At 43.6% G+C, this 18,076-nt stretch overlaps 1 protein-coding gene across 1 annotated transcript; it reads left to right on the plus strand.

The window, feature by feature from the left end:
• The first annotated feature begins 956 nt into the window (after window positions 1-956).
• LOC114793574 (sodium channel protein type 4 subunit alpha-like) lies at window positions 957-14,841 on the plus strand. Its single transcript, XM_028985524.1, has 25 exons — window positions 957-1,157; window positions 1,919-2,201; window positions 2,415-2,533; window positions 2,721-2,810; window positions 2,897-3,025; window positions 3,915-3,988; window positions 4,081-4,260; window positions 4,345-4,414; window positions 4,577-4,718; window positions 4,919-5,119; window positions 5,203-5,290; window positions 5,707-5,939; window positions 6,369-6,533; window positions 6,983-7,333; window positions 7,693-7,863; window positions 8,051-8,156; window positions 9,023-9,177; window positions 9,253-9,426; window positions 9,975-10,097; window positions 10,183-10,464; window positions 10,848-10,901; window positions 10,985-11,122; window positions 11,224-11,319; window positions 12,605-12,875; window positions 12,967-14,841. Exons 1-25 carry the CDS (start codon window positions 1,060-1,062, stop codon window positions 14,145-14,147), a joined length of 4,974 nt encoding a protein of 1,657 aa, XP_028841357.1. The 5' UTR covers window positions 957-1,059; the 3' UTR covers window positions 14,148-14,841.
• The last annotated feature ends 3,235 nt before the right edge of the window (window positions 14,842-18,076 follow it).

Consider the following 18,076-nt stretch of genomic DNA (forward strand, 5'->3'; position numbering starts at 1 on the left):
AATACAGACCAGAACTATTGTAAAAAAAAAAATGTATTACTTGTGGAAGAGAGAAAGAGAAAGTGAAAATATGTTTTCTCTTATTGAGGGATTTACTGTGTTTTTTTTTATGAGCCATAATGAATGTACTGAAAATGTAACCTATTTTCCATCAATGACCATTGGTTCTTTAGACAATCCATTAGTTATTTAGACATTATAAAAGTATTATTTTCATATAATGCTGTAAACACAGAGCAAATAATGTTCACTCTTTATGGCCGAAATCTTTTAAAGCGATTCTGACAGCAGCGATTGAACATACTTGTTTCTGGGAATAACAACCCCTCTCATTCGGGACTGGATCCATCCAGACCCTTAGATTCAATTAGAATGAATGCTGACCATAGCCAGGGCCATGGGAGAGAATGGGAGATATCTGCAGACCCCTTCCAAATCTGAAGTGTTCCGGCCAAAAAAAAAAAGAAAAAACTGAGAATGCCCTCTAGTGACTCTTATTAATCAGAGGCACAACACAGTTCTGTCCTCCAAGACACTGAGCACGTCTCCTGCTCTTAGGAGCTTCGCACAAAGAGGACACTGTGTCTCATGAACGTAGGCCTTTGTAACACACCGGACTTTAATTGAGTTCCAATTTGGTTTGTTAATTTACGAGACATGAGGTTTGTAAAAGTTGCCATAAAAGGAAACAAAGAGAGAGAGAGAGAGAGAGAGAGGCAAGTTCACAGGAAGGTGGGAGCCTCTGTCCTCCAAAGCATGACACACACTGGAGAAAAATGGCAGTAATTCTAAAATCTTTTAAGAGAATGTGTGTGTGTGTGTGTGTGTGTGTGTGTTTTTTTTGTTTCTTCCTTTTTTCTTAACATACAAAGAAGTTTCTGGATTTAAGCTTCTTATGATGCAACTGCTCTGAAGTTCACGTGTTGGCGCATCCCACCCTCCGCCTTCCTCATCACTGGGTGGGTGGGTGGGCGTTGCCGCGTCCACGCAGTGGGACCACTGACCGCGGGCCCAGCAAGAAGGATCCCCGAATCCCCGGGCAGAGTCGTGTTCGTCGCGATGCCGACGCGGAGCGTCTCCTTGCTGGACGCGTGGCGCAGGAACCGGAGATGGCGACCGAGGGAGGGCGCGGACCCGAAGCTGGGGACCCGCCGGCTGTGAGTTGCCTTCGGTCGCGATCGAATCGCCGCTTCTTGCTCGTCCGGTGCATTCTTCATCGTTGGGATATTCTCGCGACCGTCTCGTACTGTACCGTAAACGTAACGCGTCGCGCAAATAGGTAGATTTCCACGGAATCTTGCGCCACTGGGCGCGTTTTCCGGTGCTGAACTGCTGTTAAACGGATTCATACTTAAAGCAGCTCAACAATAATCAAGAACCAACTGTTGTGGCAGATTCTTTAAATGCTAAAAGTCCGTTTTATGTTGTGGGTGATAAATGATGGGGCAAGATGAGTCAAAACGTTCATCACGTCATGGCAACTTTAATCTCGTTGCCTTTAAAAGAATTAAATCACTCAGAATTTTTAAAAATCTCCATTTCCCAGCAAGCTGCCCGTTTGCCTGAACGTTTCTTTCATTTCTCTGAAAATGAGCCTGCCTTTTGCATTCTGAGTCCCCTCAGGGGTGGTAGTGGCCTAGTGGGTGACACACTCGCCTATGAACCAGAAGACCCAGGTTCAAACCCCACTTACTACCATTGTGTCCCTGAGCAAGACACCAGGGGGGACTGTCCCTGTAACTACTGATTGTAAGTCTCTCTGGATAAGGGCGCCTGATAAATGCTGTAAATGTAAATGTAAGACAGTCATCAGACGTGCTTCGGCCCCCCCCTGGACAGCAGGGCAGCCGCATTATAACAGCCGCACCCACACGGAAGCCTCCCACACACCTGACACTGCGCGTGAACCCTCCCTCAGGGAACTGCTGAGAGACCCCGGCGTGGTGGAGTCCATCAGCAGGCAGAATCCACAGCTGGCGGAGCTGCTGCCCCCGGCAGGGAGCGACGTGTTCCGCCGCTTCACGCCGGGGTCGCCGGCCGAGGACTCGGAGGCGCAGGTGAGGAGGAGAAAGGAAGGCCCGCCCAAGCCCAACCGCGACCTGGATGCTGAGGAGGCCCTGCCGTTCTTCTATGGGAAACCACCATCCGACCTGATAAATGTTCCCCTGGAAGATCTGGACATGTTCTACAAAGCCCAGAAAGTTAGTCCATTTATTGTAAACCCTCAAATCATAACATTTCTAATATCTTGGTGTTTATGGCATTACATACTGACACACAGAACTAATTTAAAAAAGAGGCCCCTATAATATTCTTCACAAAACTGGGTAACGCTGGGTTATCACAGTCTGCATAGTTTTCACATGCATTTTACTTATTTATTTTTTTTACTAATGCCACATGCTCTTTTTCAGACATTTGTCGTCGTCAACAAGGGAAATGTCATCTTCAGATTCAATGCTGAGCCTGCCTTTTGCATTCTGAGTCCCCTCAGCTGCCTTAGAAGAGGAGCCATCAAACTTCTCATGCAGTCATATCCTTAACACTGCAGGTTTTTATAACAGTGATGCAGAAATACACTCCAATAAAGATCCAAAACCACAAAATTATCTCCCAGCTACCTGGACACCACTGCCAAAGATGATCACTCTTTAATTTTTCGCCATTGTTTGGTTATAGATTAAGAGACATACATTTGTTGGCCCTTAACTGCCCTGCAAATGGTTCAGAATTGTCATGATTATCACCGTTCTGTCAAACTGTTTCATGATGACACTACAAAATCCTCCCAATTGGTATCTTTATGTTCAGTAAGTTTAATTTTATTGTGTTATGTATGGACCTATTGTTGAGTCTGCATTAAAATTGGTATTAACATTTTTATTTGTTATTTTAGATTTGCGTATATTGGTATCTACACGTTTGAGGCTATCATCAAAATGCTAACCAGGGGCTTTTGTGTGGGAAAGTTCACATTCCTCCGTGATCCATGGAACTGGCTTGATATTTTTGTGATCGTGTTGTTGTGAGTATGACAGGACCACACTGTCCCTCGAACATGCTTGGAAAGTGCTTGCGGGGGTCAGCAAGAAGCACAATGGGCCTTTTCTGGTAACATGGCCCTTTTCTCTGTCCTGTGACCATATATAGCATATATCGTACTGTCCAAAAATTTTAATTTATTCATTTCATGTTTCTCTGTAAGCTTATTTCAGCTCAGCAGCATAATCAAGCACTATTCCAATTACTAATTATAAGTAATTATTCAACAATAATAACAACATTCTAGATGAACACATGCATGGCGGCTATGCTTTAGACCATGTAGTTGTTTGTATGTTGGTTTGGTCAAAGAATACTTTATTTGCAGCAATTACCATTTGGACAACCTTTGGCATTCTATATGTTGGAATTGTGGAGGAAATTGTAAATAATTAATGAAACTTTTAAAGTGACAGACTTGTCAACACTGCATTGCATTGGAACTCAGGAGTAATGGCTGCTGATATGCAGATATTTGCCACACAGAGTGTGCTGACATGCTACATCTCTGTGTGGTATCAAAGCACAACCTTCTGTTGTGACTTCTTGCCTGCCATCGCGCAGCTTTTAAAAAAAAAGCTGCGCGATGGCAGGCAAGAAGTCACAACAGAAGGTCATCAACAATAAAGTCTTAAATCTTAAACCTAATTAACAGACATTTCCAGTCATTTACAACAAGAACAACATCTGGACAGCTAATTTGATCAATTTGATGTAATGCTGGACAAATCAATAGTCTTCTATGAACATCAATAGCTTTTGTAGTGTGTGTGTAATAGAGACCCCAATTGTTCATCAACTATTAAAGTTAGAGTTTGACCATTAAGGAAATGAACAGGAATTTTGCTCACACTCAATGTCTTTGTCTGCAGGTGCCTTTCCCTGTTTGTTCACCTCAAAGTGTTGCAAGTTTTCCCCGCTCTGAAAATACTTGCTCTGTTTCCGGGTATGTGCCGACCAAAGACCCCGCTGAAACTGAGTGAACACGTTCATGGCAAGACCTTTCTGATCCCGAAATTCTGTGTTGTTGTATAACAGGTGTAAAAGCATCAGTTGGCGCCTTGTTCACGGTGGGGAAAAAGCTGGCAAGTGTGATAATACTGGCAATATTCTACATGAGTGTCTTGGCTGTCATTGCCCTTCAACTCTACATGGGAAATCTGAAGAACAAATGTGAACTGTGGTCTCTAGACTCAAACACCAGCCACTCCGTCCATGGTATCCCCTTGGTCACTTTAGAGGCTGTCCACATGTTAACTAACTGCATGTAATTGTGAATTCCTTATTAATATTTTTCTATAGACTTCATACCAGTATACATTCCGCCTGGGGAGTCAGAACCCCTCCTGTGTGGAAACTTATCAGATTCTGGGTAGGTTTACCATTTTAACACAACTTCTATTTTTATATCCACAGACACATTTCATTTCCATTCATAATTAATTGCTGATATGTGTGGATGTTGGTATTTTGTTGGAAGATGTTAATCAGTTGTCCAAATTCTTTGTTTTTTCCGTGGTTGGATTGGTGACAGAGTTTGCCCTTGGGGATATATTTGCATGAAGTCTTTGACAAATCCCAACTATGGTTTTACAAATTTTGACCAGTTAGGCTGGGCTTTCCTTTCCATATTTCGTCTAATCATGCTGGATTTCTGGGAAAACCTCTTTGAGCTGGTATGTACAAAGACCATGACCACCATTAACGTCTCTGTAAAATGTCATTTTTGAATTGTTGAAATGTGAAGAAATATCCATGCTGATCAGTCAGTAATGTTAAAAGCAGTATAAGCAAATCATACACAATGCATCTTTAAGAGGATATTTCAGAATTTCATTTGAAAAGAAAAATCTATTTATGTATTTATTTATTGCAGACTCTGCGCTCTTCTGGAAAGACCCAGATCATTTTCTTCGCGCTCGTCTTGATATTTGGCTCCTTCTACATGGTCAGCCTTATCTATGCTCTGGTTGTCAGGGCTTATGTAGAGCAGAATGAGGCCACCATTGCTGAGGCCAAAAGGAAGGAAAAGCAATATACAACAATTGTGGAACAGCTGAAAACACTGAAAGCAAAGGTGAAATGTCTTACATAAACAATTGTTTTAACATGTTTGATTGTCTAATTTACTTAATACATAGATTTGTTTTTTATATTTAGTCAACCGTTTCCAAATCAAAGCTCATTGATGGATCTGAAGAAGAAAATGCAACTAATAAAGTGAACATAGAAAGCAGCAATGTGGAAGGTACAGGACAGAAATGTGATTTCACCCTGTTATTGTCTGTCTGTCTGTCTGTCTGTCTGTCTGTCTGTCTGTCTGTCTGTCTGTCTATCTATCTATCTATCTATCTATCTGTCTCTATTTGGGTCCTATATCCTTCAAAGATCCTTGAAAGACATATCTAAGCTAAGCAAATGACAAGCTAAGCAAATGTATTATATGACACACCCACTACAAAACAAAATTCTTCCATGACCCTTCCCAGGATCAACTTGAACTCTTGTATATTGCAAGACTGGAGGGCCAGTTGCTGGCTTGTTAGCGAAACTGTTGTTTCTTCAAACCTTTATATAGCTGTTAATTTAATTGAGACCTTTTCTTCTATTTTGAGTTTATTACAACAGTGACTTATTCAATTTGTTTTCCTCTTTTTTTGACAGATGTGGATGAGCCAAAGGCTTCATCTTGCTGGCAAAAATTTGCTGAAATCTTCCTGAAATGGAACTGTTGCACGCCATGGGTCAGCTTCAAGAAACGACTACATACTTTCATGATGAACCCCTTCACTGATCTGTTTTTCAACTTTTGCATTGTGCTAAATGCTTTGATAATGGCTTTGGATCACCACCTAGCGACACATGAGGTTGGCATGGTCATGGAGAGGGCGAGCCAGGTAAGGTCCCATCAATCTATGACTGATCTTTGATCTTTACCTTCTCATCACAAATGTATAGACACCCTGACTGGGTTATTCAAATTACTCAACACATCAACTAATTTTCATAAATCAACGTGTGTTCATGAACAGGCTTGACCTTTCTGTTGTTGCCTAGCTATGAATAAGTGACTTTGTTAATCACATTTCAGAGGAGCAATGCATTGGAACCTCCCTGCTTTGATCCCAGTAAGATGTTTTACCAGGGAATGAACACTCTAATTAAAACAGATTTTTTTTTTCAGGTTGGCTAGGGTTAATCATTGCTACAATAATCAGATTTGAAGATTGGAAAACTTAACACTACTGCCCTGAACCATCTGGGGTTGTAACAAAATCAGGATGACAATTAATTTTTATCGTCTCTCTTATTTTCCACTCCTGCAGATCTTCACCTTGATCTTTACAGCTGAGATCATCCTCAGAATCATAGCCATGGATCCATATTACTTCTTTAAGGTCAACTGGAACACTTTTGACTGCATCGTTGTGTCCTTGGCTCTGTTAGAAATGTTTATGGGAACAACTGTCAACCTCTACCTTTTCCTGATGGTGAGTGCAATACAATGACCAAACTGGGGCAGTGGCGGCTTAGTGGGTAGAGAAGCAGACCCGTAATCAAAAGGTTGCGGTTTAAAATCCCACCCCGCCACTGGGGTCCCCTTGAGCAAGGTAACGTCCCCACACACTGCTCCCCGGGCACCTTTCATTGCTGCCCACATCTCCCTCAGGGGATGGCTTAAATACAGAGACATAATTTCACTGCGTGTACTGGGTGCTGTGCTGTGGCGTGTCACATGTGACAATTGATTACTTTCACTTCACCTTCGCTTTATATTCCAATATTAGATTCATTTGATTCTGTTACCCTTTTTACCAATCCTTTGTATAAGGAGTTATTTTAACTATCTAACATTTTAAAGTCAATTGAATGACAGGTAATGTCAAGCATGCTCCTGCTTCAGTGTTCCTGAAGCCTTCCCTCTTGTGTCTGTGAACAGTTACGACTATTCAGGCTCTCGACGTGCTGGACAACTTTCCGGACGTACCTCGCGATCGGTGGTGGCGCGGCCACAAGGAACCTAGCGTTCCTGCTGGCCTTCACGATGCTCTTCTTCTCCGTGATGGGAATGCATCTGTTCGGTGATGGGTACAGAGAGCGCGCATGCCACCTTGACACAGCCTGCCAGCTGCCCCGCTGGCACATGGCTGACTACTTTCATTCCTTCATGCTTGTCTTCCGGGCACTGTGTGGCGAATGGATTGAGACCATGTGGGATTGCATGGTGGTGTCTGGCCCAGCAATGACCATTCTTTTCTACACAGTGATCTTGCTCACTGGCAAGCTGGTGGTGAGTAAAATAACTTCACAAATGTTTAAAAATATTAAAATATTGTGCCTTTACTTTTTAAACAGGGTTTAAATTAAAACATAGATCTCAAGGTTATTCATGTTAAGATTCAGTTGAATTTGCCAAAACTACACGATAAATTAGAACACACAATTAAACCTATTTAAACAATTAAAGATTGATAACAAGAATGGATATGGAAAGTGAGTGATTGAGTGAAGCAAGAATATCAGAGAATAACAATAAAAGAAAAAACATAACTATTATAAACATGCAAATGTAAAAAATAAAAAAAGAAATACATTTTACAAATTTGTGTAAAACGTATTTAAAATTTTTTAAAATGTGATTTGTACTAGTTGGTGTACTTCTTCATCTCGCTGCTAATGGACACCTTCAGTGCAACTTGCCAGGACAAAATAAAGAAGAGTGTGAAGATCCTGAAATTTGCCAATTGCCGAATCACTCAAGGCACCCAGCAGGAGGACCTAAAACCCAAAGGGGACAGCACTGAAGGGGACGAAAAGAAGGTTAAGGAAATCAAGAGGACAAGAAATGAAATGGCAGCTTTTCTGAATGTCTACAACCATTCCCCCCCACTGCTTAAATATTTGATTTGTTGATGGTTTTATGACAGCAGGGCAGTAACTTTCCTAAATGTTGGGTCTGTGCGCTGTAAGATGCTCTTAAAATGGGCTCTTATCCCCCCCCAAACAGGAGCAGAGTCCCAGTGCAGATGACGCACCCAACAGCGGCAGGATAAACGCTGCGCCAGCGATGGATGAAGAGGGCGTGGGCTCTCCTGAGCCCTGCTTTTCCGAGAGTAAGGGTGCAGTCATTCCAGTTTCAGATCTTACAAATGAATCGCGTGTCTTGGGAATTTTAATCAATGAGACTGGACTGGACTTTACAACATCTGGCTGAAGCCACATTAGGAAATGGTTGCTTCGGAACCATGAATGATGGATCCTTCATCGAACGTTTGACTACAGTTGAAGAACAATGTAAAAACTTTGATGACGCTTTACATCAGTGTGCCATTGTTCTTTGCATTTTGACATTAAGTACATTTTCTGTTACCATACACCATTGTCTAACGTAAGTCTAACGTAAGTCTAACGTAAGCATAGCCCTTTGAATTACATTATTGCATGGAATTTTTGTTACATGACACTGTAAAAGGGGCCCTTTAAAAAGAGAGTTGAGTTTCATCTTCTTTGACAGTTCCAAGACTCTAATCATCTTGGAACCACCAGATGTTAAACATCATGAAGGGAACGCTATACGGGAACATTCAACTTTTGAACTTCTGAAAGCATGTATAAACATATCACATTCACACAGACACACACACTCAAACAAAAAAGGAACTTAACTCATATTTCCTGTCCTGAGCTGTTAAGTGATGGAGTGATGCTGGAATGAATCTTGTTGGTGTTTCATTAGTTAATTATCAATCATCAGACAAATGACCTGTAATCAGTAATCACTGGAGCATACACAATAGTTACTATGCTGAATAATTATTGGGAAATGCACTGCTTGCAACAGAGGACTGTACAGGACATGGGGTGGGTTTCCGTTGTTCCGAGAAAGATATAAAACAGTTTTATAAAACTTTTTTTCTATTATTGTTATTTTAAATGTTTTTTCGACAATGTTTTAATCATATTTCTTCTTGCTGTGTAGAATGCATTCGCTGCTGTCCTTTCCTAAATGCTGACATCAGCCAAGGCTGGGGCAAGGCCTGGTGGACCTTCCGGCTCAAATGTTACGCTATTGCAGAGCACTGGGTCTTTGGTGTTGTCATGATCATCACTATCACGCTTGATAGTTCTGCTTTGGTATGTTGATCAGTTGTAACACGCAAGTTACACAAGGAACTGAGCTTGGCACTTACTGGATTTCTGCTTCCACAGGCTTTCGAGGACATATACTCTAACCAGAGGCTGGCTTTTACATTTGTCCTCGAATGTGCAGTTTACGTTTTCACTCTAGTGTTCATTTTTGAGATGTTACTCAAATGGGCAGCTTACGGCTTCAAGGTCTATTTCAGCAGTATATGGTGCTGGCTGGACTTCCTCATTCTTAATGTAAGTCCAATTTCTGAGTTAAGCATGAAACTAAACATATATTGACAGAATGACTTTGTTGCTATCAGGTTGTTGTTAAAATAGCCTTCAAAATGCCACTGTTCTGCATCCATGTGGGTTTCATATCCTAAACATTGTATGGGTCCAAAGATTCAGGTTATTCCGATTTTTTTGTTGGTAAATGGAATACAAATCGGCATGCTGGGAGTGGAATATTGAAGTAAACTAATATAACTAATAGTGACACCATTTTGTGGGGCTGACACTTGCAGCTGAGCAAACAACAGCCATTCAAATCCTTTTATAAAATTCTCTCAAACGTGTTGGCCAGTCAAAAAAGGTTTATTGTGGGTTATAAACAGCATATTATAAAAGTAACTCTTTTAACATAGTTTTTGTCTTTTTAAGACATTTGCTCATATAATAATATGCAAATAATTCTCATTTGCATCAGTTGCAGTGGTTTATGCATATTTACACAATGTTTGGGGAAGATAAAAGTGCAGGAATATATTTGCCTTGTGTTTCAACACATTTCAATCATTCAGGTGACACTGGTCAGCATGATAGCAGATTCCCTGGGTGCTTCTGAGCTGGCAGTTTTTAAATTCTTCCATACAATGAGGGCACTGAGACCCCTCCGAATCTTGTCCAGGTGTGATGGGATGAGGGTAAGTCTGCATGCATATGTCAAAATCACTCTACACTATGATGCAAGAATCAGCATCAGTTAATAGGGGCATCTGTTTATTATAGGTTGTGGTGGCTACCGTGGCAAGGGCCATCCCATGCATGCTCAATGTGCTCATGGTCTGCCTCCTGATATGGCTCATCTTCGCCATCATGGGGGTCAACATGTTTGCTGGAAAATTCCATCATTGCCTTAACACCACCTCGGGTTTACTGATGAACGCAAGTCAAGTGGATAACCAGGAAGATTGCTTGGAGCTCATGAATAATCACAGTGACGTCCTCTGGGTCAGCCAAAATGTAAATTTTGACAATGTGCCAATGGCCTTCCTCTCCCTTCTTCAAGTGGTGAGCTTTAGAAGTTATATATCTTCAAAACATCAAGCTGTGCCCTTTGTTCCTGGACTGTTTTGCAGCATAACATGTCATTCCAGTGTAAAATATAATATAATGCAAAATGATATTACAACATTTGTGTAGTTAAAGTCTATGTCCAAATTTGAATTGGGTCTTCATTAGTCATGAAAATTCATCTGTAGTAATTTGTCACATAGTACTGTGACAAATTATCTCCACCCGACAGATACTATCACTTTAAATACCATAACTGTATGTAAGCAAGAGCTGTTATAAACTGCAATGTGATTATATTCTAATGCAAATGTCTGTGCCCAGTGCCATTAAGTTTGCACCTGCAGTGTTCTCTACTGACTTTTCTCTTTCATTTCCAGGCTACCTTTAAAGGATGGATGAGCATTATGTATGCTGCAGTGGATTCGCGTTGGGTATTTGCCTGACATTGTACCTTATCAAGATAGCTTGTGATTCCTTGACAGATTGCATTTGATACTCATTTTATTGTCCACAGATAGGAGACCAGCCTGTTTATGAGGACAATCTGTACCAGTACTTGTATTTTGTCATTTTCATCATCTACGGTGCTTTCCTTGTTCTTAACCTTTTTATCGGGGTCCTTATAGACCATTTCTTTCATCAAAAGGAAAAGATAAGTACTAAATATTTCACAACACTGCCCACTATTGGAAAATTTGCTGTCTTCCAAAAGCTTCATTCTCTTCTTTAGAATCATTATATGTGTTTATTTACTTAGGAGACAAAGACCTCTTTGTGACAGAGAACCAGAAGAGATATTTCTACTCCGAGTGGAAAGTGGGACCTAAGAAGCTAATTCCACGACCATCTGTTAGTATAAAATAATTACATGAGACCCCTTAACAAAATCCTGTTTTAAATTTAGAATATGTTAGTTCCCCTCAGACAAACATTTCTTTATTCATTCTGAGTAGTACCATACCATATCATATCATACCGTATTTATTCATAAAGCACATTAAAACAACAAAGGAACAGACCAAAGTGCTGAAAATTAAAATAAAAAAATGTAATTACCAGGGACAGACAATAGTCTCTGGTCTGAAGACCTGAGCGAATGGGGTGGAGTGTAGGAATGGAGTAGGTCTGACAAGATGTGTCATGGTACGTGGGACCAGAATGTGAGAGTGTGTTGGAAGAAACGAGAAACCCCGGTGCGATTGGACGCAAGGAGGCATGATGTTGATGTTCGCGTTAGGGCAGGATTTGGGAAGGGACAGGATGATAAGGCAAAGGTGATAGGAGACAAAACAGGAGAGATGTGACTTGGGACGAGGTGATTGATGGAATCATGTGATTGAGCCATTCAGTGATTTAAAAACAAACAGGACTCCAGCGTATTGAGGCTAAGATTGGTTATTATGTGAAGTCGCCTGTTTGCACCAGTGAGAAACCGCTCTGTTGCATTTTGTACTAATTGAAGGTGAGATAAAGTTGTCTGGCTGATGGCAAAAAGCAATGAATTACAAAAGTCAATGCCGGTTGAAATGAAAGCGTGAATCACTGTTTCCAGTGATTCAGTGTGTTTCCAGTGTGAATCACTGTTTCAGCTGAAAAAAAGCTTGATTTAACAATATTGTTAATCTGTGCATCCATTTTTAGAGTTGAGTCCATAGAAGGTTTGTATAATGGTTTTTCACAAGGGATTAGGGAAGCGAGGTCAATACGGGGGTCACCATTACCAAAAGGCATACCTTCCGTTTACATTCATGCAGTTTTGATATAAAAGGTAACTTCAAAATCAGACTTAAGCTTGATAAGACACTGGAGTTGAGACCCAGCTTGGTTACAAGTAAAAGTGAGCAGTAGTGGGGAGGGTTTTAAAACGTGGTGGAGCCGAGCAGGAACACCCACTTCATGGGTTGAACGGCATGAGTAAAATCAGATAACACAGGCTTATGATCTATGAACCCTGCGTCTCCAATTTCCAGGTTATCTACTGATATCACATTTCAAATTTCAAAACATCACATCACAATTTTTCTCCCACCTGAACAACGTAAAGTATTAGACTGTAGATGGCATCAACTGTGTCAGTATGATTTTAAAAACATGTTTGCCTTGCAATAACTTCTCATTTGTCTGTCTTTTAAAGAACAAATGTACTGGGCTCTGTTACAATCTGGTCAGCAGGCCATGCTTTGAGATCTTCATCGTGACAGTGATCTGTACCGATGTCATGATAATGATGTTGGAGACGGACAGCCTGCCCTTGATGATGTACGAGATCCTTTTTTTCACACGTCTGGTCATAACTTTAATCTACGTCCTCGAGTGTGTCCTGAAGATCATTGGCTTGAGGAAATACTACTTTTTAGATGGCTTGAATATTTTTGACTTCATAGTGGTTGTTATTTCTGTAACTGGTGAGTTTGAATTCATTTTATACAATTATATTAGGTATATTACATAGAAAAAAACATGTGGTAATACTGTTTTATTTTTTTTTTTATTAAGACTTCATATTGGCTGACATCATTATGAAATACTTTTTTTCACCAAACATTTTACGCATTGGACGACTGCTGAGGATTGTTTGCATATTACTTCCAACTAAGAGTGCTGAGGGCTTCAGGGCACTGTTATCCTCCATGAAGAAGTCCTTTCCTGCTGTCTTTAACATCTGCCTGGTGCTCTGCCTCGTGATGTACATCTACACCATACTGGGGATGTCCAGCTTTGCGTATTTGCAAAAGAACTTTATGAACAATGACATATTCAATTTTGAGACTTTTGGCGGTGGCATTATCTCCATGTTCACAATCACAACATGGGCTGGTTGGGATGGTTTCCTGATTCCCATGATCAGCAGTTACCCACCAGATTGTGATCCCGATGTTGGCCACACTGGTTCTAACATAAAGGGAAACTGTGGCAGCCCCGCAGTTGGAATAGCATTTCTCTGTAGCTACATTGTTATCTCCTTTGTGCTGGTGGTGTTCATGAACATCGCTTTCATGCTTGAGTACTTCAGTGTGGCCGTGGAGGAGAGTGCAGAGGAGCTCTGTGAGGAGAACTTTAATTCCTTCTATGAAAACTGGAAGAGGTTTGATCCAGACATGTCGCAGTTCATCAGCTACAACATGCTGTCTGACTTCTGCGACACGCTGAAAGAGCCAATGAGAATTCCGAAGCCCAACGCTGTTAAACTGGTTGACATGAACATTCCAATGGCGACTGGCAACAAGATCCATTTCGTAGATATTCTGCTAGCCCTTACTGCAGATGCACACGATGAACGTGAGGAAACAGACACCCTCAAAGCTATCATGGAGGAGAAGTTCATGGACAAAATTCATTCCAAGGTTTCCTATGAGCCCATCACCTCCACTCTGAAATGCAAACAGGAGGATGTCGCAGCCAGGGTTATCCAAAAGGCTTGGTCTAAGTATGAGAAACAATCAAAGCAGTCCAAGGACAACGGAAAGCAGAATCCCCAAAATGTTAAAATCAAACCAAATAAAAGTGGCAAGCAAGCTGGAGATAATGCAACTGTAGACATGACATTATTTGAAGATCGGCATGCTGTTGCAGAGAAAGAAGAACCTCCCGCTGAGGTTGAGAATGTGCCGTTGGAGCCAGCCCCCTTCAGTGCCACCGATTCAAATCAAGAGGTTTCAAGTGAATCTGCCGTTTAGCCTCGATCATTTGCTCATTTTCGTTAGATTGTCTCTGAACGTGAAAGAACGACAGCCATGACAGGCGCCCGGGGAGCAGTGTGTGGGGATGGTGCTTTGCTGGCACCTTGGTGGATCGGGATTCGAACTGGCAACCTTGTGATTACAGGGACCACCGCTGCCCCGGGAGGATCCAGTTAAAATTTGAATTGCACTTGGCACAGTGGTAGCCAAGTGGTAGTTCAAGGAAGCAGACTTGTGACTAACCAGCAAGATGCAAATTTTTTCTGCCACCGGGTGCTGCTCATGGCAGACCACTGCTTACAATGGTTACAGGACATGATCTACATAAGACAATGGTTACAGTACAGTTTTCATAGTGAACTACATAAACTACATTATTACACTGATAATATACCTTCTGCATTTAATGTTTTATGTCCAGACACTGTACTTTCTGGTCATTGATGTTTTAAGCATATTTTGTTTTCATTTACATAATACTTTCTATATGGAGCATTTGATTTATCAACCTTGCAAAACCAACATATCTGTGAAGCATATGCTGAAACAATTACACACTGATCGATTAACCTTATTAACCAGAGGATCAGCACAATTATTTTTGTTGGTGTTGCATGTGAATGTTATTTTTGTGTTTTCACAATATTTTTTCTATACAATGAATAAAAAACAATAAAAATATAAACAAACATTTTGCATGTGTGTGTGGGTTATATTAAACATCCATCATATATACCTATATGTTGCTTTGGAGCAAATATTGGCACAAATTGTACTCCTCTGTGTCAGGATTGCCTGCAGCTGGGCTCCACACCTGACTCCAATCCTGACACCTCATAAATGCCGGAAGTTTCCGCCCCTTCTGGGTCTCCGGCATTTTCGTGAACTCAGACATGAACTTGACTTCAGTGAGTGAATGTCTTTATGTTTTTGAGTTCTGGCAATCAACACACGCCTACGGGTTAGTTTATGTTCTATATTTAAGTTAAATTGTTTTCGGCCATCGCGCCATTGTTTCTTTGAGTTTATTGTTTGTTTATGAATAAAACCCCTTCCCAACATGTCAGACCTCTGCGCTTCCTTCCCCCTTAAGTCCGTAGACGTGACAGAATGCCGTCGACCTCCTGAAAAGCGCAGAGGTAAAAAACAGAGGAGAAGAAACGCCGCGAAGGACGCAGCCCGGCGCGGCGAACGCGGACGCCAGGGGAGAGACGCGACACCCGTTCTGACGCATCAGAGAGAGACGCATCCCTCCAGCGAGGAGGTGGGCAGGCTCCAGCCCGAATGGCCAGAGTACTGTCCCTGGGAGTTGATCGCACCCTGGGTCCAGGATGTCCGCAGGGTGGACGACCCTCGGAGTCACAGGTGGGAGGACACGGATGACGAAAGCGACAATGACGTGGATTTTCGTTGGGCAGTCGGGGCCGGGATGGCTCCACCCAGCGGATGAGATCACCACCATCCTCACGTGTCTGACTGGATCAGCATGGGGCTGGAGCGCAGCCCTCTGGCAGCAGGGAGAGACCGACAGGAGTTTTCGGGACTTCCAGCAGAGACTGAGGGCGGAGTTTGATCGGCCAGAGCCTGAGCCAGGGATCGAAATCTGCCCTTCCACCACATCCCACGCCTGACCATGCCGGGGAGCCAGGCCGAGGGACCGGGGCCGCCACGCCTGACCACGCCGGGGAGCCAGGCCGAGGGACCGGGGCCGCCACGCCTGACCATGCCGGGGAGCCAGGCCGAGGGACCGGGGCCGCCACGCCTGACCACGCCGGGGAGCCAGGCCGAGGGACCGGGGCCACCACGCCTGACCACGCCGGGGAGCCAGGCCGAGGGACCGGGGCTGCCATGCCTGACCACGCCGGGGAGCCAGGCCGAGGGACCGGGGCCGCCACGCCTGACCACGCCGGGGAGCCAGGCCGAGGGACCGGGGCTGCCATGCCTGACCACGCCGGGGAGCCAGGCCGAGGGACCGGGGCTGCCATGCCTGACCACGCCGGGGAGCCAGGCCGAGGGACCGGGGCCGCCACGCCTGACCACGCCGGGGAGCCAGGCCGAGGGACCGGGGCTGCCATGCCTGACCACGCCGGGGAGCCAGGCCGAGGGACCGGGGCCGCCACGCCTGACCACGCCGGGGAGCCAGGCCAAGGGACCGGGGCCGCCACGCCTGACCACGCCGGGGAGCCAGGCCGAGGGACCGGGGCCGCCACGCCTGATCACGCCGGGGAGCCAGGCCGAGGGACCGGGGCCGCCACGCCTGATCACGCCGGGGAGCCAGCCCGAAGGACCGGGTCCTCCAAGGGGAGGATACAGCAGGGCAGGAGCCCTGTGGTTGCCGCCGTCCGCCCCGCCGCCTCCACTGATGGTACTGCTGGGACTCCGAGGACGTAGCCCTTGGAGGGGGGGCTCTGTCAGGATTGCCTGCAGCTGGGCTCCACACCTGACTCAAATCCTGACGCCCCATAAATGCCGGAAGTTTCCGCCCCTTCTGGGTCTCCGGCATTTTCGTGAACTCAGACATGAACTTGACTTCAGTGCGTGAATGTCTTTATGTTTTTGAGTTCTGGCAATCGCCACACGCCTACGGGTTAGTTTATGTTCTTTATTTAAGTTAAATTGTTTTCAGCCATCGCGCCATTGTTTCTTTGAGTTTATTGTTTGTTTATGAATAAAACCCCTTCCCAACATGTCAGACCTCTGCGCTTCCTTCCCCCGTAAGTCCGTAGACGTGACACTCTGATTGCTACTGTGTTGCTGTTATGGTTCTTACATTACATTAGTTAGAGGGACAGTCAAGTGTCTTGCTCTGGGACACAGCGGTAGTAAGTGGGGTTTTAACCTGGGTCTTCTGGTTCTGTGAGTGTTTCACCTTGTTTGCCTTTACAGTTTACGTGAAAGTGAAGTGATTGTCATTGTGAAACAGTGCAGCACAGCACACAGGGACACAATGAAATGTGTCCTATGCTTTTAACCCATCAGCCTTGGTTAGCAGTGGGCAGCCATGACAGGCGCCCAGGGAGCAGCGTGTGGGGACGGTGCTTTGCTCAGTGGCACCTCAGTGGCACCTTGGCGACTCATAGGCAAGTGTGCTATCCACTAGACTACCATTTTAGTAAGTAATTAGCTAAAGCAGAGGTCCAGGTTTGATTCAATACTCATCATTACATGCTAGAGGTGTGGTTTTGAGTTACAGTTGTTTCATGCAACCTTTTGTTCCTCCTCATCCCACATGAGCTCTTTGGCATAGAGTTTCTGGGAGTTTGGACCATGCAGTCTGCCTGTCGCAATACAAATGATGCATTCCACAATAACTTTCACATAATATCACCCATTTTTGAACACACTGTAGCTTCATTTGTTTTCCTGTTCTCAGAAGAGGAATCTGGAAAGGTCTGTCACTACTCAAGGTTGGACTTGTTGTGCATTTTAAATAACCATGTCCTTTTACATAACACTGTTGAGGAGTGTGGTCAGCTTGTACATTTCTGGACACACTCCTCCCATTGCAGGTAATTGTGATTGACCCTGTTTTTTCAGTCTATTCTTTACATGACCGGGGTTATCATGTTGAGACGATGTCTGAAAATGAACTGCTTTTGAGGAGAATTTTAAGACGATGGTGCTTAAGAGTAAAAAGCTGACTTACCAAATGTAAAATTTCTCAACCTAAGATTGTATCAATTGTTAATTCATCAGATTGGCATGAGTGTATCAAGCCAATAGTTGCCTGTGTGCCGACAGACACACACAACCGAGACACACACAGTGGTGAGCGCAATATCCTGCATTTGTTCTAAAACATGGAGCAGAATGATAAGGTTTTCCTGAAAGGTTCACAGCCCTGTACTGTTGTACGCACATCATTATACATGCTGTAGTTTGCGCTTGTGGGGTTGCGCTTGTGGAGGAGGGGAAACTGTTCTGTT

The sequence above is a fragment of the Denticeps clupeoides genome, chromosome 7 (genome assembly GCF_900700375.1).
Source record: "Denticeps clupeoides chromosome 7, fDenClu1.1, whole genome shotgun sequence".
NCBI lineage: Eukaryota > Metazoa > Chordata > Actinopteri > Clupeiformes > Denticipitidae > Denticeps > Denticeps clupeoides.

Coding starts and splice junctions, on each gene's coding strand:
- LOC114793574 (XM_028985524.1), top strand. CDS start 1,060: ATGCCGACGCGGAGCGTCTCCTTGCTGGACGCGTGGCGCAGGAACCGG. Junction 2,534..2,720: donor ATCAAACTTCTCATGCAGTC/ATATCCTTAACA, acceptor ACTGCCCTGCAA/ATGGTTCAGAATTGTCATGA. Junction 9,178..9,252: donor CGCTTGATAGTTCTGCTTTG/GTATGTTGATCA, acceptor CTGCTTCCACAG/GCTTTCGAGGACATATACTC.